This window comes from Rhodamnia argentea, chromosome 6 (assembly GCF_020921035.1).
Source record: "Rhodamnia argentea isolate NSW1041297 chromosome 6, ASM2092103v1, whole genome shotgun sequence".
Classification (NCBI taxonomy): Eukaryota; Viridiplantae; Streptophyta; class Magnoliopsida; order Myrtales; family Myrtaceae; genus Rhodamnia; species Rhodamnia argentea.
The window spans coordinates 21,520,003-21,545,106 of record NC_063155.1 but is presented as its reverse complement, the minus strand read 5'-3'; the positions used below and the strand labels follow the sequence as shown (position 1 = coordinate 21,545,106).

Here is a 25,104-nt window from a genome sequence, read left to right as displayed (position 1 = left end):
CCCATAATCTGGTATAGGTTAAATTCGAACCGAATCGACCCGTTGACTCCCCTACCAAGAGACCCTCGCCGGCCGTCGCCTCACCATCGACAAACGGCCGGCCCTCACCTAGTTTTCCTTCCTTTCTCTTAGCTTATTATTTTTAATCTAATTAAAACAAAACATGGGGTTTTTTTTTTTTGTCGAAAGTAAGTGTTTCACTCATATCTCAAGATGATCCATAAGAAGTTGAAAAACAAAGTAAATTTCAAACAACAAAGTAAATGATGAAGTACAACTACTGTGATAAGCATACCCCCATCCCACATGAACAGACTTGTTTTTGAATCAAAGCAGAACGGAAGGCTGCTGATTACCAAACATCGCATCATCATACGTGAGTGCACATCTTAATCTCTTTCTCCAATAGCTACATCGATCACCAATAGCTACATCGATCACCGAATCTTGCATCATTATAATTGATGAACATACATTGTAATCTCATTCTCCAATAGTTACGGTTTGCCCGATAGGCAGTGCACACTTAAATTTAGCGTTCTCAACACCATTACTATACGGAGACGCAAAAAGACAGGTTGAACAGGCTCCCAAATATAGATCTAGATCGAGAGAGATTGAGCAAGTACGCAAACGTTTCTAAGTAACTCCCATATCTAAATGTACATCGGGAGAGAAGAGCTTTCAAAGCTCAAAGAAGTCGTATAATCACTTCTAGTGCAGTGTGAACTCACCGTATGTCTTATCGGTCTTTCGAACTTCTTGGTTTGGAGGATTTGAAACACGAGTTGATTCCTAAGGAAGGCAGTGGAAGATACGCCGAACGAGGAGAGAAAATCATCGATCAAAGAGACAAAAAAAAAAAAAAACAAAAACTAGATAAAACTAGTCAGATACTCTCAAATCAAATCGGGAGGGAAAATCTCAATTCGTGTTGAGAAAGTGGAGTCTCTCTCGACTGGGACTTATTTCTCGAGAGAGCTCGGAGGAGAAACAAAAGGAACCAGAGAAAGATGTATGAGAAGAGAAAGCAAGAAATTTGAGAAAAAAAAAAAGAATCAGATTTAGACTCTTTATCCTTCATTGTTTAGCCACTCCAATACCGCGTAAGATGGAGAAAATTAAAAATGAAGCTACGATAGTATTTTTCATTAGCCAAGTTAAATAGAATTTACGGAATGAATTGACTACAATTTTTTAACAGTTTTAAAACTCAACAACACAAACTTTTATGATAAGTTTTCAGATTTATAACGCACTTATCCTTTCGTATTATTATTATTCAGTATCCATCGTATTCGCGGAATCCGACGTCTACCTCCGTACGAGAAGCTCTCACCCATGATTAGTATACGCTGAATTTCATCGGGACGATTGCTTATCTTTCTCCCCTTCTTCCGTCAATATCTAGGTTACACCCAGTCACCATCGTTTCACGTCCTGTAATCATTCCATATACAATAATTTAGATATTAGTATATAAATATAACAATTGATTGCTTATCCGTACGCAGCAAATAATTTAATTCGTGGCACGTTAGAAACACTGACAAAGAGATCCGAGCAGTCGCTCCGGACAGAACAACTCGAACCACGCCACGTCGCAAATTAGCGTAAAGTGGTGCGCATCCGTTGGTTTCGGTTGGATCGGCCCGGTCGCATGGGGCCCACGGAGGATGCTCCAGCCTCCATCCACCTCTCCTTTCTCCATCCTTTCTTATCTCGTAAGAATCTGCACCGCTCTTCTCCTCGGCCCGATCTCGACTTTTGATGATAATCTTCTGAAGTTGGAATTACGCGTGCCTGAGGAGTCCCCCAGTTCTGTAGCTACTAATAAGCGCCGAGCTCGAGAAATTCTTTTTTAGGGTGCTTTTATTTGAGCGAAAATATTTTTCGAGAAATGACTTTCTAGATTTTCATCCATTTGATTTGTCGAAAATAATTTCGCGAAATTCATGTATGAAATTAGAAAAGCCAATTTCTAAATTTAAAGAGGTGAAAGTACTTTATGAAATTGCTCATTGCTAAATTTTCAATAACTTTTTATATTTTATTCTATATTTTATATTTTTTCTTCTTCATTTGCCGGTCGTCGAGCACCAGAAAGCAAAAAAATATAAATATATAAATATAAATGAACTAATAAAAATTGTTTAAATATTCAATTTTTTTTTACCTCAATAAGTCATGAGATTGAAATCATTTTTCAAATCGGATCGAAAGTAAAGGAAAACACCTTTTCCTAAAAATTTATTTTCTCAAGATCATTTTCCTTTTTCATCAAGTTTCCCTCCAAAATAAACGTATCCTAAAATAGAAACAATCTCGATGTAGAAATCATTTAGGCCTCGTTCATTTCGCAAAAAACTTGAATGAAAATATTTTCCAGATTTTTGGAATTTAGGCTCTGTTTTAATTCTAATAAAATTATATATTTATTTTTATGTTTCTTTTAATTATTTTTTAGTTTCCTTTTCTTTTTTTCTTTTTTCTCAGTTGGATACCTGTCGGAGCCTGAGGTCGTCAAGCTCAAGGCAAGTGGCCATTGTCGACTGGTGACGGCGGAGGAAGAAGGAAAAGGAAAAATAAAATAAAATAAAAATTATTTAAAAATATACATTTTTAATTTATGAAAATTATCCATGTTAGCGTCGATCGTATTACGTAGAACGGCTGAAGTCCACATAAACAATTTCTGACCAAATGACGGCAGAAAAATTAAAATAGATTTTCCTTACCAAACGTCGGCAAATATTTCTTAGTTTATTTTCGGGTCTCAACCGAATACCGATTTTTTTTTTCTAGAAAATTACTTTTCTGCTAAACGAACGGAGCCTTGATTAGAATACAAATATGAAAAAATTGTCCAAAAAGCGCTAAATCTATTGTATTTTGGCCACTTCATTCTTAAACATTTTAATTTTGGCCAATTGAGTCCTAAATTTTTTTATACTTTGTCAAATGAGTCAATCCGGCTAATTTTACCCAAAAATCGCTAACGTGAACGCCAGCGACTCTCGTCGGCCTCTGCCTCCTCGAATTTGATAGAAAAAAAGAAAAAGAAAGAAAGAAAAATCAAAAATAAAAATTTTAAAATTTTAAAAAAAAAAATTATAAAAATTATCCACATTAACGCCGGCAGTGTCACATAGGATGTTCGGCGTCCACTTTAGCGATTTCAGCTAAAATTCGTCGGATGAACTCAATTGATAAAATTAAAACGTTTAAGAACAAAGTGGATAAGTGTAATAGGTTTAGGATTTTTTGGATAATTTACCCGTGCCGAAACTATACGCGACCTAGCTGTGAGTACTCACATTTATCACACCTGGACCAAGACATACGAAGTTTACCGGTTCAATCGGTCGGGATTGGTATATCAGAGCGTAGCATGTCATAATAACGAATATAAAATACAGATTCACTCACTCACCACAGGCAAATGCCGGTCTCCTTTGAACTAGATTCATCCCCTTCTCTCTCTTAGTCAACCGGTTAAAGCCGGTCGCACTTCACAAAAACCAGGGCACTCTCGCGGGCTCTGGTATGTTCACCTCCCTTTATAAGTCCGCGCACAAGCCTCTCCTCGAACTCGTCCGCCATTCTCTTACCCCTGCAAAACCTTTTGCCCTCTGTTTTCTCCATCGTTTACGGTTTGATCACCCTGGTTATGATAGCAGCCGGCCACCGGGAACCTGAGAGCCCAAGCCACTCTCCAGCTCTCGGTTTCCCTCGCCCCCGCTTCTTCCGTTACCGCCGTTTGCGGTAGCCGGTGGTAACCCCCGGACAAATCCCGAAAGCCTGCTCCACCAATCCCCTGCTTCTCTATTTACATAACTCAGCCATGCCCACTTCTAAGTCTCACCGGACGGCGACGGAGGACAGGGGCCGGAGGGGAAAGTTGCCGAAGAAGGCGTCCTCGTTCCACGGCCGCGTTCCGCCGGCGATCGCGGCGGCGAAGGAGTTGGCCCGACCGATGACGGCGCCGGAGCTTCTGCCGCCTGCATCGCTGCCGGAGCCGAGGCCGCGCTTGACAAAGCTGCTGTTGAACGTGACGGTGCTCGGCAGCGTCGGGGCTGTGCAGGTGGTGATGACGCCGGAGTCGACGGTCGGAGATCTGGTGGCCGCCGTCGTGAGGCAGTACGCGAAGGAAGGGCGGCGTCCCGCCCTGGCGTCGGACGATCCGCCGCCCTTCGACCTCCACTATTCGCAATTCAGCTTAGAAAGTAAGAGAATCGGAGGGCTACGCCATCTTGATCCATGCATGCGCAGCTTTCGTCTCTAAATCCATTTTGTTTTGGGAATTACAGGTTTGGATAGGGAGGAGAAGCTGATGGCATTAGGATCGAGGAACTTCTTTGTCTGTCCCAAGAAGGCCATCGCTGGCGGTCCGGCCGACAGCTACGGCGGTTGCTCGGCGGCGGCGACTTCGTCGTGCTCTTGCGAAGCTCAGAAAGCCGCAAAGACCGGATTCAATTGGTTGAAGTTCATTGATTTCTTGCTACAGTAGTTGGCTGCTTCATCGTCCAGACCATCTCCGATCACCTTCGCCATAGGCGCAGAGATAATCGCGATCATTTAGTAGAATATCCTCCATAGAAAGTATGAGCGCCGCGATTCGAATCCAACCTGATCGCGATTTTTGTGTAGATTTCAAATTTTTTTTTTGGGGGATTTGTACAGAGTTTCCCTGTTCTTGGGCCAATGTATGTAGAGCTTCTTCTGTCATGTGAAATTTAATGCGGTGTTGTTGCAATGAAGAGCTTTGTCGTCTTATTAATTCATCCTTTAAGACAAATTCCTCCTTGACGTGTGGCAATCAGCAGCCCTCCAGGGCCGACACCAGCCAAAATTTTTCTTTAATATATCTATCCACGCAACTAGTTGTGAAAAGGAAGTTGATCATGCATTACAGGTCATAAAATTTATCACAAAAATATAATTGATCTTAAAATATTTAAAATATATAATTAAATATTAAAAATTTTAAAAGTGTAATTAAATTCTAAATTATTTTAAAAAGTATAATAAAATCCTAAAACTTTCAAAAAGGGTAATCGACGAATGACTTTATTTCATAAATCAAGTTATTCGATTGATTGTACTTTTTGAAAATTTTAGAACTCTATTTCACTTTCGTGATAAATTTTAGGATTTGAATATGTCTTTTAAAAGTTTTAGAATTCGATTGCGCTTTTATAGTGAGTTTTAGGACTTGATTGTGCTCTTTGAAAGTTTTAGGACTCGATTGTACTTTCGTGGCAAGTTTTAAAACCTCCAATGCATTTATTTCTATATCATATATACGCTTGTGTGTGAAGAAATACACGGACTAACCAAAACCTGACCCGAGAGGTCTCGGCCTGATTTTTTGGAATTAGAAAACAACCAATTGGGTTGCACTTGGAGCTGGCTTGAGATTGGGCTGGTCGATTATAAGTCGGTTTGTGGTTGTATTTGAGAATTGTGCTTATTTTGTGAAATCGGATTATAGATGTCATATATCATACATGTAACTAGTGTCAAACAATTTCGGGTTAGCTCAGTGGAAATGCTCACTTAAGGTCCATTTGTTTTACGAAAAATGAATAATTTGAAATTTATTTTCCTAAAAATAATAGCTTGCATCATTAACAAAATAAATGAACGAAAAATATTTTTCATTATATATGAAAATGCTTAGATATAAATTGTTGCCGATAGTAAATATATTTTACATTAACTAATTATTTAAAAAAATACAAACAATCATATTTAGAAACATATTTTTTAAATAGTTTATTTTCTGCTAAATAAACAGAGCCTAGCCTTACATCACGACGTATTCATGGCATTTACGGGGGAGCCGAGCCAAGCCGATCATTACTGGTTCTCAGGGCTCAAAGGTTATATACTCAAGAACCAACCCAAACTTGAGATCTAGCCTTGAGCGATTGGTTCCACCGGATCCCAGAGTTGAAACGGAACCGGTGCTCAGACTCAGTCCCATGATCAGAGCTCCACACAAAATATGGTCTAACGTAGACGTGAGGGTACATAGCGCAACCGATTTGTAAACTTGAGGGAGCTAGTTGTAGATTTCAAACGTCGGAAGACAATTTACACAGGCCTAAAAAATCAGGGGCAATTTCCCCCTGATACATAGACATGGACTTCCAGACATTTTAGTTTTTGGAAGAATTGCTTGTCTTCCCCGACATTAAACTTGACTCAAAACATTTTAGTTCCCATCTAGTGGTGATGCGTTAAACTATCAGTCTTGAAACAAATAGTCGTTACTGGTAATTCAGTGTGTTATCTTATCATGGTTTTGTTAAATTGTGTCCAGCCATCAAGCAAAGACATTAAAACTTTCAAATGCAGTTTTTCTCGCGATATATCCAACTTTCTAACGTGCTTTGACAAAACTTGGAATAAGAAAAGAATGTTTTTCTGCTTGACTACAGGTAAACACAAGGTAAAAGCCTGGATGGATTGTTTCCACCATCAAGTCATTTAACACTAATACGACGTGGAGAATCGGATTTATATCATCTTCCTTATTCGCTTGCATCCATTCCTAATCCCCCAACACGACTTCTCCCCTGTAATTGCAGTCCAGCTTAAAATTATGCACGAACCCGTCCTTCAAAGAACACAAAATATGGCAAATCTTACGAAGTGGAACGAGTCCTGATGGATAAACTCGCACGCAAGGCTTCATTTGGTTGGTATTTGCCTCAACGAGCACCAAGAACACCTCGTCAAGAATCAAGCGATTCAAAAACGAAACTTAAAGCTAGAAGGTAACACATATCTGAACCCCCATCGCTGAGCAAAAGCATATATGCACCTTACATCTTCCAGTCCTGGTTAAACTTATCGAGCTCATTGTTTTGTTATAGCAACGAATGACGCAACTTGAAAGCAAAGCAGCACAATATGCGAGTACGCAGTATCATTTCCCCCTTCACCATGGTACTTGGGTCTCAGTTATAAGCTGACATACCGTGAAGAGCCGAATCTTGTATGAGTCTCGTGGGCTAAAACTGCATACTAGTGAATGAAACAAGGTCGACCAAAAGAATATCCGCGGCATGCTTCGGTTCGCATGCATGCTCTTTCCCATCAAAATCAAAACCACAATTTGGACAATGACTTCCCAGGAAGCTCATCAAATTGCGGGATGCAGATGCATCTCTTCTGAAACAACCACCACCAATGGTTCATTTGCTTCATCCTAGTACAATCAAATCTAGCTATTATGAGCCATTAAACAGTTCGTCAGATGGAATGTAAGCATTCTACTAGTAACAAGAGTCCTCATGATGATCAAAGCAGAAAACAGAAACTAACATCGCTGTCTCCTGGTTTGCATGAAATAAAGCAAGACATGTACTTAGATTACTCCCAAAGATCCTCCAGACCCAATTCTCCATGATCTGACGAGCAACCTGTACACACAGGGAAACCATGATCAAACACAGGATTTATTTTCTTCTGATAAACTATAGATGTAAAACACTGGATCCACTTGGAGAATGCAGAACCTCGACCTGCAAGACTCCAAAGGCACGTAAGATCTCATTATTACATAATTCGCAAATAGTAGATGGTGAAATCAGAAAGCAGAACCATAAAAAACGTGGAAGTTTGCTTCAACATAAGTCTTGACGTGCGCGCACCGAGTTCCTGAGATTAAAAGACGAATAAATGACCTAAAACTACATGCCAGATGCACACTTGCAAAGGCCAAGTTGCCACCTTTATACTCAAACGAAAAGTGTATAAAAGTAACAAAAACAAGTCAAGCTGAGAATTTATCTCAGAAATGACACAGATGAAAGGGCTTGTTGAGTTTGTCATATTATATTGTGCATATGTCAATTGCCAAGGCGACATGATTTTTTGTGGGTCATTTTGATAAGTCAAGTCACATTGGCCAATGAAATAAAGACTTCAGATTCCAAAGGAAATGCAGACACTTCATCAATTAACAGTCAATATTTACAATCTTGAAGCCAGATAATGAACAAATTCAATAGCCAAAAACCCACCAAAAGATGCGACGTGTGAGGAAATTTTGGTAATCACAAAGTTGTGTTAACACCTTTGCAAAAATTTGTATGCGAAAATCAAGCGAACAAGAGGGGACGTGCACTGTCATAGATAATTTAAAACTATCCTTCCATTTTTATGGATAGAAATTGATTGGAGATGACAAATAGAAATTGATTAGAGAATGCCCTACTATGCCATAAAAGAATGGCAGAGTTACCCAAAAATTAAGTAGGACTTAGAAGACTCACTATGTCATGAAAGAATGACAGAGTTACCCAAGAAATAAAGCAGGACTTTGCAGGAAAAAATTGTGGAGGCAGATGGGTCGAGTTCAGTATTGGCAAATAGGTAGAAGGAAAAAAGGAAGGTGGCATAGATGCAAATCACGCACGAAATCAATCATCCTATAATCATGATGAAGATGCTTTGAGGTAAACAAAATTTACTACCACATCACAGAACAATGAACCTGCACAGCACCTGCACAGTGGAAAATGTGCGGTAAGATTCACTTATTAAAAGAATGCCTTCACTTAATGGGAAACTTTCATAAGCTAGCTGCTAAATGGCTATGAAATCGAAATGAAAAGGAGAAAGAAACAAACCATTAACTCAGAATTCAATCAATATCCATATACTCCATCCTGAGAAGGCGGCTGCTGCTGCTTTTGATATGCACACAAATCCCCATTTTTCACATGCTGATTAATAGCACTTTCAAGATTGCCGTTGCTGTTACTGTTAGAGTTGGCCACTTTAGCATTTTCTTGCTGTTCCCTTTCCCTGTTCCATTGTTCAATTTTGGCACGCCTCTCCTCACTACCTTCCCTAATTGGACTGGCATTCCTCCTTCCTTGTGGGCTCCTACTTCTCCCTCTCCGGTGGCCAGGACTTGTGCTCCAGTGCCTCCTGCTCCTGCTATCATGATAGTCATACTCATCATATCTCCTCCCATATGCCCTTCCTCCATGAGAGTGCTCTTCGTAGCTACAGTGGCGATAGGGGCTCCGGCTCCGGCTCTGACTATGCCTCCGCCGATACCTCCCAAACAATTGCTGCTTCAACTCCCTATGTATGAGATGTCAACTAGTTTCATAAGAATCATGCAAAAACATTGGACTTAGCTAAGCTACCTCCCAAACAATTGCCGCTTCAACTCCCTATGTATGAGATGTCAACTAGTCTCAAAAGAATCATGCGAAAAAATTGGACTTAGCTAAGCTAATTAAATACATCATGTACCTGCTAATACTCTTCAAATGCATAAAATTGCAGTATCCACCACGGTTGCACTTGTCTTCTTCGTATTGCCTACAGGTGGCTTCTCGGAAGTCGGTCACCGGAGAGTAATCAACAATAATGGGACGGCCTGAAATGTAAGAAGCCACAAATAACAAACCAAGAATGGATAGTCAATTAAACTCTTAAGTGTTTCACCAACAATAGGTTCCCTAACCTGCATAATATCTTCCACTCAGGCTCTGAAGGGCCCTTTCCGCCTGTTCTTCCTCCCTAAACTGAACATAGACATTGCCCACCTGCTCAGGAAATAATTATAAAAAAAAACAGACTATTAAGCATTAAATTGTCGCGGAAAGGAGTATTCCTGATGTTCTCGTTTTCAGTTGCAAGAGCAGTCACCATGTGGTCAGAGAGGTTATCGCAGACATTAAGGCTCTCAAGCTCTCCATACTTGTTCAGCTCTTCAAACAGATCTTCGTAAAAGTCCTGCGATGTGAGGTAAGACGCACATCCGACCTCGGAATTTGTGTAGATGATGGAAGTTTCCGCAAAATTGAAACAAGACATTGACCGGTAGATGATAGCAGAATGTCACGGTTGGACAGCAGGGATCACGACAAGATGGATTAATTACAGTTTGACGGTTAACAAGACGTGAATGATGGAGCCTCCGATCCCGCGGATTCTAGAGAACAGGAGGCGTCCTCCGATCCTCGGACAGAGGTTAGAGAACTAGAAGCCAGCAAAACTTCCAAGAAATTTATGTAGGAATTCGAACTCGAGGCGCTTGAGTAGTACAGTAACACGATCACACGGGCGACTGTGCGCTCATTCACAGTAGTGAAACGTCTAAAACACAGAGAAAGCATCGGCGCTATCTTCCGATTGGAAGAACCACCATAAAATCGACTGTCATCCTTCTCTGTCAAAATCCAGGGCGACCAAAACAGAGTGCCGACTAATAACAATGTAATCGATAGCAGGCACCTCATCAGAATCCGAATCATCGCAAACAAATACCTCGAAATGCTCCTGGATTTCGCGGGGGTCGATGGGCTGGCCCTGGGCGTCGACGCCGGGGGTGATCATGTCGGGGCGCTGGTACATGTTGGAGAGCAAGAGGGTGGGGCTGATGCTGGGCTTGGTGTGGAGCCTCGAGCAGCGATCGCCATGCCTGCACGCTCCGATCTTGAAGTAGAAGGGGCAGTTCACGCGGTCCTTCTCCGTCCCGAAGATCGACGCCAAATGCTCCGCCATCTCTCTCTCTCTCTCTCTCTCTACAGAAACTGGAATTCAGCAGAGCAACGACAGGATCAATGAGGAGACTCGAGGGCGCCTCTCGCTCGCGTGGGGTGTGCGAGAAGCGATGGGGGCTCCGTTGGATTTTTGGCGCCAGGTGTTTCTGGATGTTTCTATTGACGCATAGAAAATATTTAAATATAATGTGGAGACATGGAACAAGGAGGTGCTGGTTTGCCCGAGAGGTTAAGGGGGAAGACTTAAGATCTTCTGCACATAAGTGCGCGTGGGTTCGAACCCCACAGCCAGCACATGGATTATTTTGGGCCGCCTCTTTGAAAGTGCTGAACTGGAAGCTTCGTTCACCTTCCCTCTTTGGTCGTTTCTTTTCATTTTGGAAAATATAGAGAGCATAGCAATGCTCGCAAAATGCAGTTTTCTATATCAACAGATAATCGGCATCATTTCGAGTTCCGCAGGATCAAGAGCTGCAATTGCCTTTGTCATTTAAGTAGGGAGAGTTGATCGTGTCCATGTTTAGCCCTCCAACATAGAAAAATCTTGCCACGCTTGTAGACCTAAGATTAGGTTTCGAATTCTGTATGTGCTTTCCCTAGAGATGAGCATGGTCCGAACGGGTAGATCTAAAACCTACCCTATGATAATAGATTCTCAGTTTTTGAAACTTAGAACCTACCATTTTCATCTTCGAAACTGTTTTGGGACATATTCTGTTTTTTCGGTCCGATTTCGGGATCTACCTAAGAACGTCTCTCTCTCTCTCTCTCTCTCTCTCTCTCTCTCTCTCTCTCTCTCTCTCTCTTTAAATTTTATTTTTTCCAACAAAATAATGTGATTAGCAACGAAAGATTGAATATTAAAATTCGGGTATCCGCCAAAAACAACTATCCCTAATATGAGCAATAGAAATTGCAATCCACTAAAAACAGAGGAGATGAAGCGAGCGAGACTATATATAGTTTTTTAACAATAGTTAAAAACCGATTTCAAAACAGGTCCGATTTCTAGGTGGGTCTTCGCTTGAAATTGAGAATCGGACCGGTTCTATCCGGTTCCCAAAAATTAGAATATGTACCCAAACTGGTTTGAATAGGAATTGATTCCTAAATTTATTTTTCAGGTGATCCGGTCCGGTTGCACACCCCTAGTTTCTCCCGCCTCTCACTTACAGAAGCTCTCCTCGTTTTCCCCGGTATAGCGTTTTTTCATCCGAAATCTCAAATGCTTCTCTGAGCGACCCATCTAAAAGCTAAGCAGCTTTTGACCCCAACATTGGAGATTGGATTGTCTTGTCAAATTAACCGGAATGACTACATTGAAATTTCGGGCAAAGTTAAAAGGACTAAATTAGCAATATCGAAGTTTATAACTTAAATTGAAATTATCATTTTCTTCTTCTTCTTTTCAAAACGAACCAACTTCATTTGATAGATAAAATTCGAACTACGACGAAAATTAACATCCCAATTGAAATTTATACGGTAGGTCGAGGATTGATTGGATAATTTTTTCAAAAATATTATTTGCCGGTCAAAGCTCAACTAAAAAAGCGTGGGCTGTTTGGTCAAGTTCTTCTTTCTTTTTCTGTTTTTTGTGGTCCTTTCTGTGAAAAAAAAGAAGAAGAAGCAATTCTTCATTAGACAATCAGTCGAAAAAAATTTCAGCATCCTTCGATTGAAGAGTACAAGATATTAAACTCTCTCTCTGTTCCCACGTTTTCTCACGTGGTCAAATTACGAATCTTTTCTCTCCCAATCACGCATCTGCACCCGTTGACTTTTATTCTGGGCTTCAGACTAATCGACGATCGATTTGGATTACGCAATCCATAGAATTTGGTGTCCTTCGACTGGCTTGCATTCGGCTGGCAAACCTTCATTGAAAATTCAATCGCTTAAGCAGTGAACGTTACAAGTCATCGCTTAAGGTCGCCATGTGGGGTGCGCCTCCGAATTGACGGCCAATCGAGTGACGATACACAACTTCGCCGATCACGAATTGTTATTTAAAAAGTCCAAAAGGTCCTAAATTTATTGTACAAAGATCACTTCAATCCTAAATTTTTTAAGTGTGCCTATTTTAAAAATATTTTGACGACTTGTCAATTTCGTTTTAAACCTATTATGTAAATAACTAGGCGAAATGGGTAAACTGTCAAAATATTTAGGATTAAATTGGTAAATAGTCAAAACATTTAGGGCTAAATCAGAATAATTAAAATATTTAGATATAAATTGGCCGCCGTATAATAGGTTTAGGATTTTTTGAAAATTCAATGTGAATTCCATATAATCTATTTTCAATTTTTTTTTGCTGCCTTTTCATTTCTTACTTAGAGCATGTGATTCTACATATATTTAGTCACCTTAATTACGTCTCAAGAGAATGTGTTTATCTTATTGCGGTCTCGGATTAAAGGATTGTCGGGGAGCAAAGTGAGATGAGTGAAAATTAACTCGGACAATATATGATTGCTGTATTAAGATTAAAAAAGATAGATCTATTAATAATTATTTCATCAATAAGAAGTACGAATGATCAAGAGACAGATTAAACCAACTTACATTTTTCTATATATAAGGAAAACTCTAGGATAGCATGCGGGTCGAAGTCCGAGTGCGCGACCCGAATAATGAACGGTTTGCGACTGGGGAACTATGAGAATCCGAACCTGTATCTAAATGCCAATGTAAGTACACAGATCCACACGTGCAAGCTCGGGTCGAACAAGGTTGGTATTATTTTATAAACGAGTCGGTCGGGACCGGAAGGTATACGGGAAGTGTGAATGTGAAGTGGGTCCTAATGCCCCGCTGAACGGAAGAGTCTAAGGGAGGAATCATTTCATCATCTTCTCCGCCAAGGGGCAAACTCGTTGACTCGTATGTTCACATCCCTGCCTATATAGTCCCGCATCATTTTCCCCGTCGATCCCGATCAATTGCCGCTCCGCTCTGTTTCGATTTCCTTTCTCTTACGAGAGTTCTTCTCCCCACACACGCATAGAGAGAGAGGTCGAGAGAGAGATGGGGCTTCTGCGATCGAGCTCAGTGGCGGGCGTGCAAGAAGGAGATGATGCGGGGAAAGTAGTACGAGCTCCGCAAGATCACCATCAGAAGGAGCTCGACGCTGGTGCTCTCTTCGTTCTCAAATCTAAAGGTAACTTCCATCTCTCCTCTATACTCTTCTCGTGCTCTGCAACAGCCGCCGCCGCTGCCGCCGCCTCCTCCGCCGCGTCTGTTATCAGTATTCAACGACTCTATGATGAGAGAGAGAGAGAGAGAGAGCGAGATCCCGTACTAATCTCAAGTTAACGACAGATGTATGTTCTCCGATTTATGTTCGTGAGCATACTGGGTTTGAGATTACTTCCTAAAAGTCCCTCCTCGATCGAGGGAAGACTGTCGGCCACGCGATGAATATTCAGAATTTCTTGTTTGCGCACTTCAACAACATGATAGTTGATAGGTGGTGAATTCATTTTAAATAATAATAAAATGTTAATGTAATAAAATCTTTTCCTTTTTTTTTTAGCCTTGTGTAAAGTCATGTAACGTGGGTGGGGTCACCTCTGAGGAGAAAAACAAAGCACCATAAATGTCTCCCACCGATTCAAAGATGTGTGGCCAAGAAGATGTCTTGTCGTTTTAACTAATTTTTGCCCAACTTATTACAAGAAGACACGTACGCATGCGTCTCCCTCCAAGATTATGTGCGAATTACTATCACTAGAGTATGCATAACACGTATCGAACCATAATTGTCATGATGCCCGCGTGTATTGGAAAAATATTGCATCGAAAAATTGAAGTAGTGTATAACAGTTAATGTATCATGGATGATCCATAATTTATTGATTTTGAGCTTTTGAATGAAGATGAATCTAACTATATATATATTAATATGTTCGAACTCAAGTTTTATTATCAGGCAAATCATTTCCTTGCTCGCAATATTGATTATATATTTAATCACACCTTGTTTGAAATTTAGAACGACAATTATGATTACATTGTGATGTCTAGCTGGAGTGCCGTTATTGGGCGAGATGCTTTAATGCGGAGGGGCCTCCGGCTTTTTCTTCTCCATTTTTTTTTTCAATTTTTTTTTCCTCAAAGATTAGGGCTCCTGGGCTAGGACATGTTGCTGAATTCCTTACTTGAAAGAATCAACTGATTATTGTTTGGGAATTGGAATTGAAACAGGGTCATGGATTCACTGCGGATACCACTTGACCACGTCCATCGTGGCACCGGCTCTTCTCAGCCTTCCCTATGCTTTCGCCCTCCTGGGGTGGGCGGGCGGGATCATTTGCCTGGTCGTCGCAGCACTCGTGACCTTCTACTCCTACAACCTCATATCGCTCGTCCTGGAGCACCACGCCCAGATGGGCCACCGGCATCTTCGGTTCAGAGACATGGCTCACGACATCATGGGTAAGTCCGAACCACGGAACATTCCGTTCAACATGCTAACCTCAAAAGTCCGTGTCCGAGATCAAGAGATTCGCCTTGAACTTTAGGACAAGTTTGTTTCGAAGCACGTGGTCAATCGTTTGAATTTGAAAAGCGTGCGTGAATACATGCTATCCTCGTATGGGTTACTTGAACTCGTTGTTTGTGATGCTTTCGATCTAGTGGCCCCGATCGGACCGCATCCGCCATTTTCGGATGGTGATCCGCGGTCAAAGTCGCAGGTCATCCCGCTTTTCTATCGTGGTGTGCAATTTGATTTGATGTGCATGTTTTGTCGATCAGTATAAAATACCCAAAACGCATGGTATTATCGTTTGGCATTCTGAGATTTCCGTGCTTTGACCATTGACCCTTTGGCCAAGAAAATTCGAGAAACCTCTTGACATTGCAATTTCCTAACGCCCTGTGGTAGAAAGTAGCTCTAGGCTAGTCCTTTGAGCTACCAATAACTCAGATCATTCCTTTTCTTTTAGAGTAAGTTGTGGAACATAAGTGGCTTATGATCATGTTGATCGAGCCGAATGTCATGTGTGTATAGTTAGATATAACCCGATACGGCAACGTCGTAAGCTTTTTGTAGAAGTTTCTGCATGCGTGGCTTGTTCGGCACCGTGAAGAACGGGCACTTACTGTTTAGAAGTGAACAAGGCTAACTATGAAACCAAAACCGGGTTTGCGCAGGGCCGAGATGGGGGAAGTTTTTCGTCGGTCCGGTCCAATTCATGGTCTGCTACGGTGCTGTTGTTGGTTGCACTCTTCTGGGAGGAGAATGCCTCAAGGTCTGGCCACCGAAACTATTTACCAGTTTGCTCCTCTGTTTTTTTTTTACCTGCTTAGCCGTACTTTAGTGTATAGAGAGGTCATTCTTTTGTGGTTCCAAACACTCCCAGACGATCTACTTGCTTTCGAAGCCGGACGGGACGATGAAGCTCTACGAGTTCGTCATAATCTTCGGATGCTTGATGTTATTCCTAGCTCAAATGCCATCCTTCCACTCCCTCAGGCACATCAATATGGTGTCGTTGGTTTTGTCCCTTCTCTACAGCGCTTGCGCCACTGGCGGTTCCATCTACATTGGTAAGTATCGACCCGGACATGAAATTCAAGCGGCGCTCGTGCTGTGTAAAAAGCAAAGCGAACCGGTTCACAACATAGTATTTGATGTCGAGTTTCTCCTCTTTCTGGCTGCAGGGCTTTCGTCCAAGGGGCCCGAGAGGGACTATTCGTTGGTAGGGGACACTCCAGATCGCATCTTCGGCATCTTCAATGCCATTGCCATTATCGCGACGACGTATGGGAATGGGATTATTCCTGAAATTCAGGTCTGATGCTCGTGATGTGTGTCTTGTTTAGTTCGATATGATTCGGTGTCCGCTTGAATCGGTGAGGCAGAGAGATTTGATGAACGATAACGGTTCAGCATTTGTGCCACCGGTTTTAACTTTTAGCCCATCGCGTTGGGTCCGTGTAAATTTGATTTGCAGGCCACGCTGGCGCCTCCGGTGACGGGGAAGATGTTCAAGGGGCTGTGCGTGTGCTTCACCGTGGTCGTGGTCACTTTCTTCAGCGTCGCAATCTCAGGTTATTGGGCCTTCGGCAACCAAGCAGAAGGGCTCCTCCTCAGTAACTTCTTGGTCAACGGGAAGGCGCTGGTTCCGAAATGGTTCATTTTGATGACCAACATGTTCACCATTCTTCAACTGTCAGCTGTTGGTGTAGTAAGAACCACTCTCTCTCTCTCTCTCTCTCTCTCTCTCTCTCTCTCTCGCGCGCGCGCGGGGCGGGTGGAATATGCGACGGCGATAAAATGATAAGAATGAATCGCGTTTTTGGGCAGGTTTATCTGCAGCCTACTAATGAAGTTCTCGAGAAAACGTTTGCGGACCCCAAGAGCAGTGAATTCTCTGCACGAAATGTCATACCTCGCCTGATCTCTCGGTCGATATCCGTCGTTGCGGCAACGACACTAGCAGCGATGCTCCCCTTCTTCGGGGACATCAATTCTCTGATCGGAGCATTCGGGTTCCTGCCTCTGGACTTCATCTTGCCCGTGGTCTTCTACAACTTGACCTTCAAGCCCTCGAGACGGAGCCCCATCTTCTGGCTGAACATCACCATTGCCGTGGTGTTCTCGACAGTGGCGGTCATTGCAGCTGTTGCGGCGGTTAGGCAAATAGCCCTCGACGCTGGCAAGTACCGTTTATTTGCTAATGTGTAAACAGATGTAGTTTGTTCCCAAAAGCTGGTCCGATCATATGAATGCAGATACTAGCCCCGCTTTAGTGAAACCAGGACACCAATTCGTCCACGGCTGAGGCCGAATTTCTTTCGCCGGTAACGGTAAAATAGCAGTGGGAATTCGTAAAGCAAGAACTATCAGTGGCATTTCCTTTGCTTGGAAGACGAATTCACAGACCGGTACTGATACAGCATGCGTATGCAGAGTTCAGATGGAAACTGCATATGCTATATGCAAATCCATGGTAAGAATTGATCCGGAAATGAAGTGAAAACAAACATGAAGAAAACGGGATAACAGTCGTTATTCATAAAGCAAGATTACATCAGGTAAGTCCGATTCACGGAAATTAAACCGAAAGAAAATAACAACAGAAGGGAAAACTACGACGATGGCGATGACGGGAGCTTCCAAAACAACGGTCTTGCTCGCCAGGGCTAGAACTTCACTTCTCAGAGTCACTGCCACAGACATCCACGGACTCATTCTCGTCTTCCGGTGTCGCGGGGAGACTCGAGGCCGGTGGCACAACGGTAATAGGGGTGGCCATGATCGGCTCTTCCTCGTCCGATCCCTCGGGGAGACTCGAGGCTGGCGGCACGATAGTAATAGGGCCGGCCATGATCGGCTCTTCCTCGTCCGATCCCTCAGGTCCTGGGGAGCTGCCATTTGCATTGCCTTCTGCCACCTCACCCACGCACACGGGGACGTCCACCAGCTCCGCATCGTCGACATCATTCTTGGTCTGAGCAGCCGCAGCTGCAAAAGCATTAGCTGAGCGCTGCTTTCTCTTGTTCTTCCGCTCCATGATGTCGTTATAGGTGCCGAAAATAATCTGATTAACAGAAACCCAATCCGAAAATCTGGTGTCATCAGTAGCATTTTCGTAAGTTGGAATTTGTAAGACCAAAAATTGGAGTCTTACGAAAGAATGGAACTGAAAGAAAGCAAATGAAGGCATGACTTATTACTTGAACATGGTTGCCGGCAACTAGAGGACCGGCGAGGGTGCCGCCGATATATCGCCCTTGAGGATCTGTCATCATTAAACTCAACATCCCATATTTCCGGTTCAATGACCCTTGCAGAACATTAATCACAAAGCGGCCCTGCAATAACATCAGTTGGTCACATAAAAGAATTGCAAAGTTTCTAGCGGGGAGTAACAGTCGAATTTCATCGGCAAAACATGGTCATTCGTAGTCGATCTTCGACACAAGCAGTGCTAATTGGGCGAAGTAACGAGGGTCTTTCTACCGTGCTGTGCACCAAAACATGGCAACAGTCTCGGGCCCTTTCTGAGCCGGCCGAGGGTTGACGATGATCGTCAATTGCCGGTGGAATGTCAGCAGTCACCTAATTGAGCCCTACGACTTTACCGTGTTCCGGGAACAGCACAGCAGAAAATCTCATCAGATCAAAAGCCAACTACTATTAAGGCCCTTTCTCGAGAATAATTTTTCCGGCGAGCACGCCGAAAAAGCCTATAAACGTTCCGAAAGAGTCAATAACAACGGAGTGAGAAACTGAAAAACCTCGTAGTGGGTTTTTTCTCCATCAGGATCGCTGCTATAGAAGGTGATAGAAGAGACTTCACCAGTAGCACTGAAAGGAACCAACGTTGTATCATCATCCTGAACATATGATGACAGCTCTTGAATGATGTCCTGAAAACCACAATTAAGCAGATGTTTGAAATCAGATCACCGACTAAGTCGGCGACGGAAGAAATCGGAATACTAGGATAACCAAATTCATATGTACACTGATACGTACACGTCCCACGGGCACCGTCAGGACGAGCGGCTTGAAGGCCGATCCGAGATTATGAACGAGCCCGGCTGCAAAGGGGTGTTACGTTAGTTTTCGCCATGAAACATATGTCTTCGGGCTACGCATTTAATTCTTTTCTTTCAATGAATAATAGAGATTTCAGAGATTCAATAAGCGAAATAAAATTCGAGGGCAATTTGGTAAATCCGTATTGCTGTGGTGCCAGTTTCGGCCCTTTCGATGCCCAGCAGTCGCCCATTTCATTTTTCTGCTCCACTGTTTTGCAGCGCAAGCCCGATAGATCAAACGTATGTATCCGATCCGACCCGACCCGATCCGATCCGATCAACCGATCGATAGATCTAACGCAAAAATTACAAGAAAAGAGCTCAAATCCATTTTTTAGGACCACTACGAAAATCGTCACTTGTATTTTAGAGCGACTATCGTACTCTATGAGAGTAGTTGGTAAATTGAGAGATTAGATCTCTAATTAGATCGAGAGAAGATCTAAAAGTTTTAATTTGAAGGAGTCGTGTACATGTAGGGATTCCCTCATTCGGGGCATCTAACATCGACAGAGATTGTTACTCGTCGAGTCATTATTAAGAAATGGGCATATTAATAAAGAGGAAGTATTACACATGAATAAAGGCGTTGATCGGACTCGGAGGGAACTTACTAGGAGGAATTTGCATGAGCTTAATCTTAAAAGCTTTCTTCGGCCTCCCTCTTCCGTGCCTGGCAGCCGAGGACGACTCGGCATGTGGAGGAGCCGCACGGGAAGCCGCCGCATCCCTCAACGGTGCCGGTGCGGGAGGCGGGCCCATCATTGTTTCGTCGACGACGGTCTTTCGAGGGCGACCACGTTTCCTCTTCCCGACAGTGCTCGGCTCGGGTTTCAGGGCCAACACCCTTTCTCCTCCAGCGCCGGCGTCAGCGGCCACCGTAGCTTCCGGCGACGACAAGGTCTCGTCCGAGTCCTCCTTTTTCACTCCCTCGGCCCCAACAGTCTGGCTCGGCATGTCCATGGCGAAATGTTTTGCCACGCTATCCTGCATAGACCATGGAAATGAAGTTGTACTAGTTTTTAATACATGATTCTTGAGTTCCTCTCTATCTCAACCTCTCTCAAAAAGGGGCTATAAAAATGAAAATGAGGGAAGACAAAAAATTTTAATTTTGAAAAGGAGCAAGACAAGAACCTCAACTCTTTTCTTGTAATTGGTCCTTAAGACTTGTGGAGAACTGTCTAAGGGCACCATTATTTATAGGGTCCTTGGATATTTTGTATTCCTTTTCTACCCCTCATGACTTGAAAATATGAGTTGGATCCTGGTTTTAAATTTTTGAGGAAAAAAAACAAATTACATTAATTTTATTCCTTGGAATTACCTAAAATTTTGTTAGGAATTTGCTTATCTTTTTTCCTTGTATTTCTCATAGAGAGGGTAAGAGGATGGTTTTTGGCATATGGCTATGGGATTGCAAACAATTAAAAAGCAATTCTTTGAATTTCTCCGTCGATTTTATTTCCTTATTTGAAAAACCTAGCCGTCTACGGCATCTGAATAATGGCAAATGCATGTTCTCAAACTAGGCCTCGAATTAATGACCGGATCTGGTCAAAAATTCGATACATGGAAAGAACACACGCGTCGCGTCCTCATTGCGGGGAGCGTTTATAGCAATTCTTATTCGACTTGCCTTGGTTTAAGAGAGAATCCTATCCGATGTAGTAATGAATTATGGATTGTAGCGGTAAATGGGACGAGCGCAAGGAGTTCTAGCAATGGTACATGTTCCCGAGATTTATTTGCTATCCTATCATTAGCGATAGACCCGCGGGATCGCTGTGGCCGGTCCAAACACTACTAATTGTTATCGGTAATCCATTTAAGCCCATAATATAAACTCATATAAGAATTTTGAGATCAGAACCTTCCGTCATGTAGAGGTGGCAAAATGGACAAGAGACTCATAATTTATCTCGTACTTAATAAGTTGGATAATCTATGAATTGGCTAAGATTTTAAAAAAGAAAGAAAGAAAGAAAAAGGTTACGGCGGGTCTAACAAAACAAAGCCCTACTAATAATGAGTTGTAACGAGTCATTCTCACATTAATCTAACTAACAATAAAAAGTTCTAACTAGTTACATATAAAACCTCGCATATGTTGGACCCATAACATTTCATGTTTGAAGTTTAATTATCGTTGGTCTATTATGCCTAGGACTGTCGAAATGGGTCATGAATCCATCCCGTGGCTCATATTTTTAAAACCAGGTTGTATAGATGTTGTTTCGATATTTAAAGAGACTAGTGAATGTGGATTGGGTCTCTTTACGATTAGTTAAGTAAACGACATGTATACTTAATTTGCTCCCAAGTGTCTAAATATTTACTCAATTTTTTTTACAGCATTTTGATGTTAGGGAATTATTTTTATTTTTTTTTATGGATTTTTTCCGTCGATTTTATTTTCCTTGTTTGAAAAACCTAGTCGTCTATGGAATCTAAATAATGGCAAGTGCATAATCTCAAACTCGGACTCGAAGTAATGACCGAATCTGGTCAAAAGTTTGCCCCATGCAAAGAACACGCTCGTCGCATCCACATTGCAAGAAGCTTCCACAGTAGATCTTATTCAGCTTGCCTTCTCCAGGAATAAATTACAGACGGTAATGGCGATTAGGCGGGCGCAATGACTTATTTAAACGGCACGTATTGGAGATTTATTTTTTGATTAAGCTCCTTGTAAATCAAATGTTACCAACAATTTGTCATCGTAGATTTAAGGGCCTAATTCCCTGAAAAGCTCTTAACTTTAAGCCCAATCCCAATTCTGCCCCGACCTCTTTTTTGTCAAAAAAAAAAATTCAACTTTAAGTCCAATGTCATCTTCGTTGTCACGGGCTGATGCGAAAATTTAAATCCCTCCACTCCGAGCCACTTTACAAATGAGGATGCAAAGCACAAAGTCAAAATAATTTCAAATTTCCAAAAATCCTCGTTCTTATTTAAGTCGAAACGGGATTACATAGCTTCATTCATTATTATTTACAACTTGGCGTCATGGATTAATGGGCACAATACTTATAGGCTTAGACCCTTTTTTTTTTATAAGTAAATAGACCCGCACAATCGTTGTGGCTTGCCCAAACACAATCGACTTTTATTAGTAATCGTTTTAGGCCCTCAATACAAACTTGGACAAGAGGTTTTTAGGTCCGAACCTTCTAGAGGTGGCGACATGGGTCGGTGACTATATTTGAAATTGTATTTAATAAGTTGGATGATACATGGATTGGCTAAGATTCAAAAGATAAATTGCAATGGGTCTATTCAAGGAAGAAGGCCTGCCTAATGATGGGTTTTAATTGGCCCATTTTAACTCTCCATCGGCCCTTTCGTTACTATTTGGGCTTTTCGGGCCCAAAGCAACATCGGCCTATTTGTTTTTGTTCAGAATGATTGTTTTTAAAATCCATAAAATAAAAAAGGTTTTGAAGGGTTGAAAATGCACTTTTTTTTTCCCTCTAATGCCTTGTGGAAATAAGAAATATTCGTTGTTGGATGTCATAAACCAATCATCTCTCGCAATCTAACTAATAATAGAAATCTCTTACTAATTATGCATGAAACTTCGCATATTTTGCACCTATAACATTTGATGCTTAAAGTTAAATTCATTGTTAGTCCCTTGTGTTTGGACATGTCAAAACGAGTTATATTCTTTTGACTCATACTTTTAGGATGTAATTGTATATAAAAGAAGAAGAAGAAGACGACCGAAGATGAACATAAAGAAAAGAAAACAATAGCTAAAAAGGAATAATAATGAAGTAAAAAAAAATAAAATGCATCTCAACTTCCCAATTCTAATGGCAAAGACATATCATCACACCAACAACAAAAAAATGCGTAGCTTTTATTGTTAGGAATAATTGCCATAGAGCATGAGTTGGGTACTTGGACACCAAAACGTATTACATAAAAACGAGTCACTCTTGATTAAATAAGTCAATTTGAATTGGATCCATTTTCGACCCACTCAAACATGATCCCAACCATCCATTTGACATTGATAAAGCATGTGACACGAATTTGGCTCTGATCCATTCGACACACGCAATTTCTTTTTTTCGTCGATGCAACCCGCAATTTATAATTGAATTCATTTTGTATTTGGTCGCTTAGTTACTTCGGTAACATGTCACTGGCAAATTCATTTCAACTGGTATCGGTACACTAAGCGTGGATTCTTGACACTCCCAATTAATATACCCAAATAATTTACTTGAATTTTCTTTTTTTTTTTCTTGTGGTGGGATATCGGCATGTTAATTGCACAATTCATGAATGGCTACGGAGAAGATGTACCGATCACTGAAATCGGAATTCATATCGGATAATCTGATTCTAATTGCTAATCATAATGTATTGGCAATGATGATCAATCCGATGAGCAAAACAGCCATCACATGGGAAAAACTCGTATTTTGACGCATTTAGAGGTTGGAAAATTCAATTAATTAATGAAAATGACAGATATATAGAATTTGCTATTTTTATTTTTTGAATTTTCTATTTGGATGTTGCCTAAACTTTTACTCCTTTTTTTTTTTTCCAGTGTTTTGGCGAGATCGAATTCTTTCTGTACTAGATAATGCAATTAAAACCTTTTTATTCTCAGGAAATATTAATATTCCGAAAAATTAAAGAGTTCATGTTTTTCTACTTCCAGTCTTAAAATCAAAAGAACGGCCCAAGCTCGCGAGGCAGTCGATCGTCTTCTTCCTCTTCGAATCAGTTTCGCGCATCTCTTGCTCGCTGTGCCTCCGGATACGAGAAACGATGGAAGGAGAAGCAGATGGATCCGACTCCGCAGCAGACGTCTCTGCGTTGGGCAAGAAGCATCTGGCGATGCTCGAGCGCCTCTCGAACCGCCACCAATCTCGCCCCGACAAGTCCGGTTCGCCGCCGCCCGCCGCCTCCTTCGAATCCACCTCGTCCTTCCTTTCCCTCTTCAACGAGTCCAGAATGTCCATCGAGTCCCGCCTCGCTCAGTGCCGGCTCGCGGATCGGTCCCTGCTCCAGCTCAATTTCGACGAGATCTCCGCCTCCATCGCCAACCTCGAGAAGCTCGTCGCGGAGAGCTCCTACTACCTGCCCCCCTACGAAGTCCGATCCTCTCTGAAGACCATATCCGATCTGAAGCAGGCCCTCGACAATCTGAGCTCCGAGCTGATCCCCAAGAAGAAGTTCTCTTTCAAGAACAAACCCGCGAGAAAGGAACCGACAGCGCCTTCGTCGAAGGGAGCTGAAGCGGACGGTCACGGTTCGAGGCCGGCCGCGAAAGCTGGGAGCTTGGCAGTCGCGGTGCCCGATTCACCGGGTTTTAGAAACAGGGCAAACGAGGTTTTGGCGAAGGACGTGAGGGGACTGGAGGTTGGCGAGTTCACGCTGTCGGATCTGGAGTCGTGCGAAGTGAGGCTGATTGGGTGCACGAGGGCGCTGTTCGTGCACAGATTGAGGAATTGCAGGGTCTACGCAGGGCCGGTGACCGGGTCGGTCCTGATCGAGGAGGCGGAGGATTGCGTGTTCCTGTTGGCGTCGCACCAGATAAGGATCCACAACGCCAAGGCGAGCGATTTCTACTTGAGGGTGAGGAGCAGACCCATCATCGAGGATTGCACGGGAGCGAGGTTCGCTCCGTATCGTCTGAACTATCGGGGAATCGAGCAGGATCTCGAGGACGCCGCGCTGGGTGAAGAAACCGGGAACTGGTCCAAGGTCGACGATTTCAAGTGGTTGAGGGCCGCGCAATCTCCAAACTGGTCGGTTTTGCCCGAGAACGAGCGCATTGGAACTGTCGACATCTCCGAGTTGTCTGCTTGAGAGCTGGCGATGGTGAGAGATCGAGCCAAGATTTCGGTGGAGTTTGTTTGTCTCTTCGGTTCCGTTATTGGCTTATGTTTGATTCAACTGATCTTCATCCTGGCTTTATATGAAGAGGAAAGAGAAATTGATCCGTCCCGGGTTCCTGAATCCGTGTTGCAACTTATGTTCG

General features: G+C 42.4%; 5 protein-coding genes, 1 long non-coding RNA gene and 1 other non-coding gene across 11 annotated transcripts; 5 read left to right on the top strand and 2 right to left on the bottom strand.

Moving 5' to 3' along the window:
- The first annotated feature begins 3,574 nt into the window (after positions 1-3,574).
- On the top strand, positions 3,575-4,805 carry LOC115734193 (uncharacterized protein At4g22758-like). 2 transcript variants are annotated; one of them, XR_007198722.1, is made up of 3 exons: positions 3,575-4,226; positions 4,311-4,584; positions 4,645-4,805. XR_007198722.1 is itself a non-coding variant. In XM_048280509.1 (2 exons), exons 1-2 carry the CDS (start codon positions 3,845-3,847, stop codon positions 4,508-4,510), a joined length of 582 nt encoding a protein of 193 aa, XP_048136466.1. In that variant the 5' UTR covers positions 3,575-3,844; the 3' UTR covers positions 4,511-4,805. The 2 variants fall into 2 exon arrangements, 1 of the variants encoding a protein (XP_048136466.1); XM_048280509.1 differs by having other exon boundaries at positions 4,311-4,805.
- Positions 4,806-7,184: 2,379 nt separating this feature from the next.
- Positions 7,185-10,635, bottom strand: LOC115734191 (splicing factor U2af small subunit B-like). 3 transcript variants are annotated; one of them, XM_030664814.2, is made up of 6 exons: positions 10,303-10,635; positions 9,682-9,768; positions 9,497-9,578; positions 9,283-9,409; positions 8,646-9,108; positions 7,185-7,433 (listed from the first exon to the last, which is right to left on the bottom strand). In XM_030664814.2, exons 1-5 carry the CDS (start codon positions 10,537-10,539, stop codon positions 8,664-8,666), a joined length of 978 nt encoding a protein of 325 aa, XP_030520674.1. In that variant the 5' UTR covers positions 10,540-10,635; the 3' UTR covers positions 7,185-7,433; positions 8,646-8,663. The 3 variants fall into 3 exon arrangements, with proteins under 3 accessions (XP_030520674.1, XP_048136465.1, XP_030520673.1); XM_048280508.1 differs by having other exon boundaries at positions 8,653-9,108; XM_030664813.2 differs by lacking the exon at positions 7,185-7,433 and having other exon boundaries at positions 8,133-9,108.
- On the top strand, positions 7,901-8,476 carry LOC125315456. The gene is made up of 2 exons (XR_007198723.1): positions 7,901-8,065; positions 8,130-8,476. It is a non-coding gene; the product is annotated as an uncharacterized LOC125315456 (long non-coding RNA).
- Positions 10,636-10,749: 114 nt separating the features above from the next.
- Positions 10,750-10,832, top strand: TRNAL-UAA. The gene has a single exon. It is a non-coding gene; the product is annotated as a tRNA-Leu (tRNA).
- Positions 10,833-13,429: 2,597 nt separating this feature from the next.
- LOC115734187 (GABA transporter 1) lies at positions 13,430-17,311 on the top strand. 2 transcript variants are annotated; one of them, XM_030664808.2, is made up of 7 exons: positions 13,434-13,701; positions 14,748-14,978; positions 15,699-15,796; positions 15,908-16,094; positions 16,209-16,339; positions 16,502-16,735; positions 16,855-17,311. In XM_030664808.2, exons 1-7 carry the CDS (start codon positions 13,569-13,571, stop codon positions 17,233-17,235), a joined length of 1,395 nt encoding a protein of 464 aa, XP_030520668.1. In that variant the 5' UTR covers positions 13,434-13,568; the 3' UTR covers positions 17,236-17,311. The 2 variants fall into 2 exon arrangements, with proteins under 2 accessions (XP_048135895.1, XP_030520668.1); XM_048279938.1 differs by lacking the exon at positions 14,748-14,978 and having other exon boundaries at positions 13,430-13,701.
- Positions 17,312-17,486: 175 nt separating this feature from the next.
- On the bottom strand, positions 17,487-20,060 carry LOC115734338 (AT-hook motif nuclear-localized protein 9-like). The gene is made up of 5 exons (XM_030665073.2): positions 19,712-20,060; positions 19,033-19,097; positions 18,792-18,923; positions 18,228-18,365; positions 17,487-18,091 (listed from the first exon to the last, which is right to left on the bottom strand). The coding sequence occupies exons 1-5, from the start codon at positions 20,058-20,060 to the stop codon at positions 17,702-17,704; spliced, it is 1,074 nt and encodes a 357-aa protein (XP_030520933.2). The 3' UTR covers positions 17,487-17,701.
- A 3,724-nt stretch (positions 20,061-23,784) lies between these two features.
- LOC115734190 (tubulin-folding cofactor C) lies at positions 23,785-25,070 on the top strand. The gene has a single exon (XM_030664812.2). The coding sequence runs from the start codon at positions 23,889-23,891 to the stop codon at positions 24,930-24,932; it is 1,044 nt and encodes a 347-aa protein (XP_030520672.1). The 5' UTR covers positions 23,785-23,888; the 3' UTR covers positions 24,933-25,070.
- Positions 25,071-25,104: the final 34 nt, after the last annotated feature.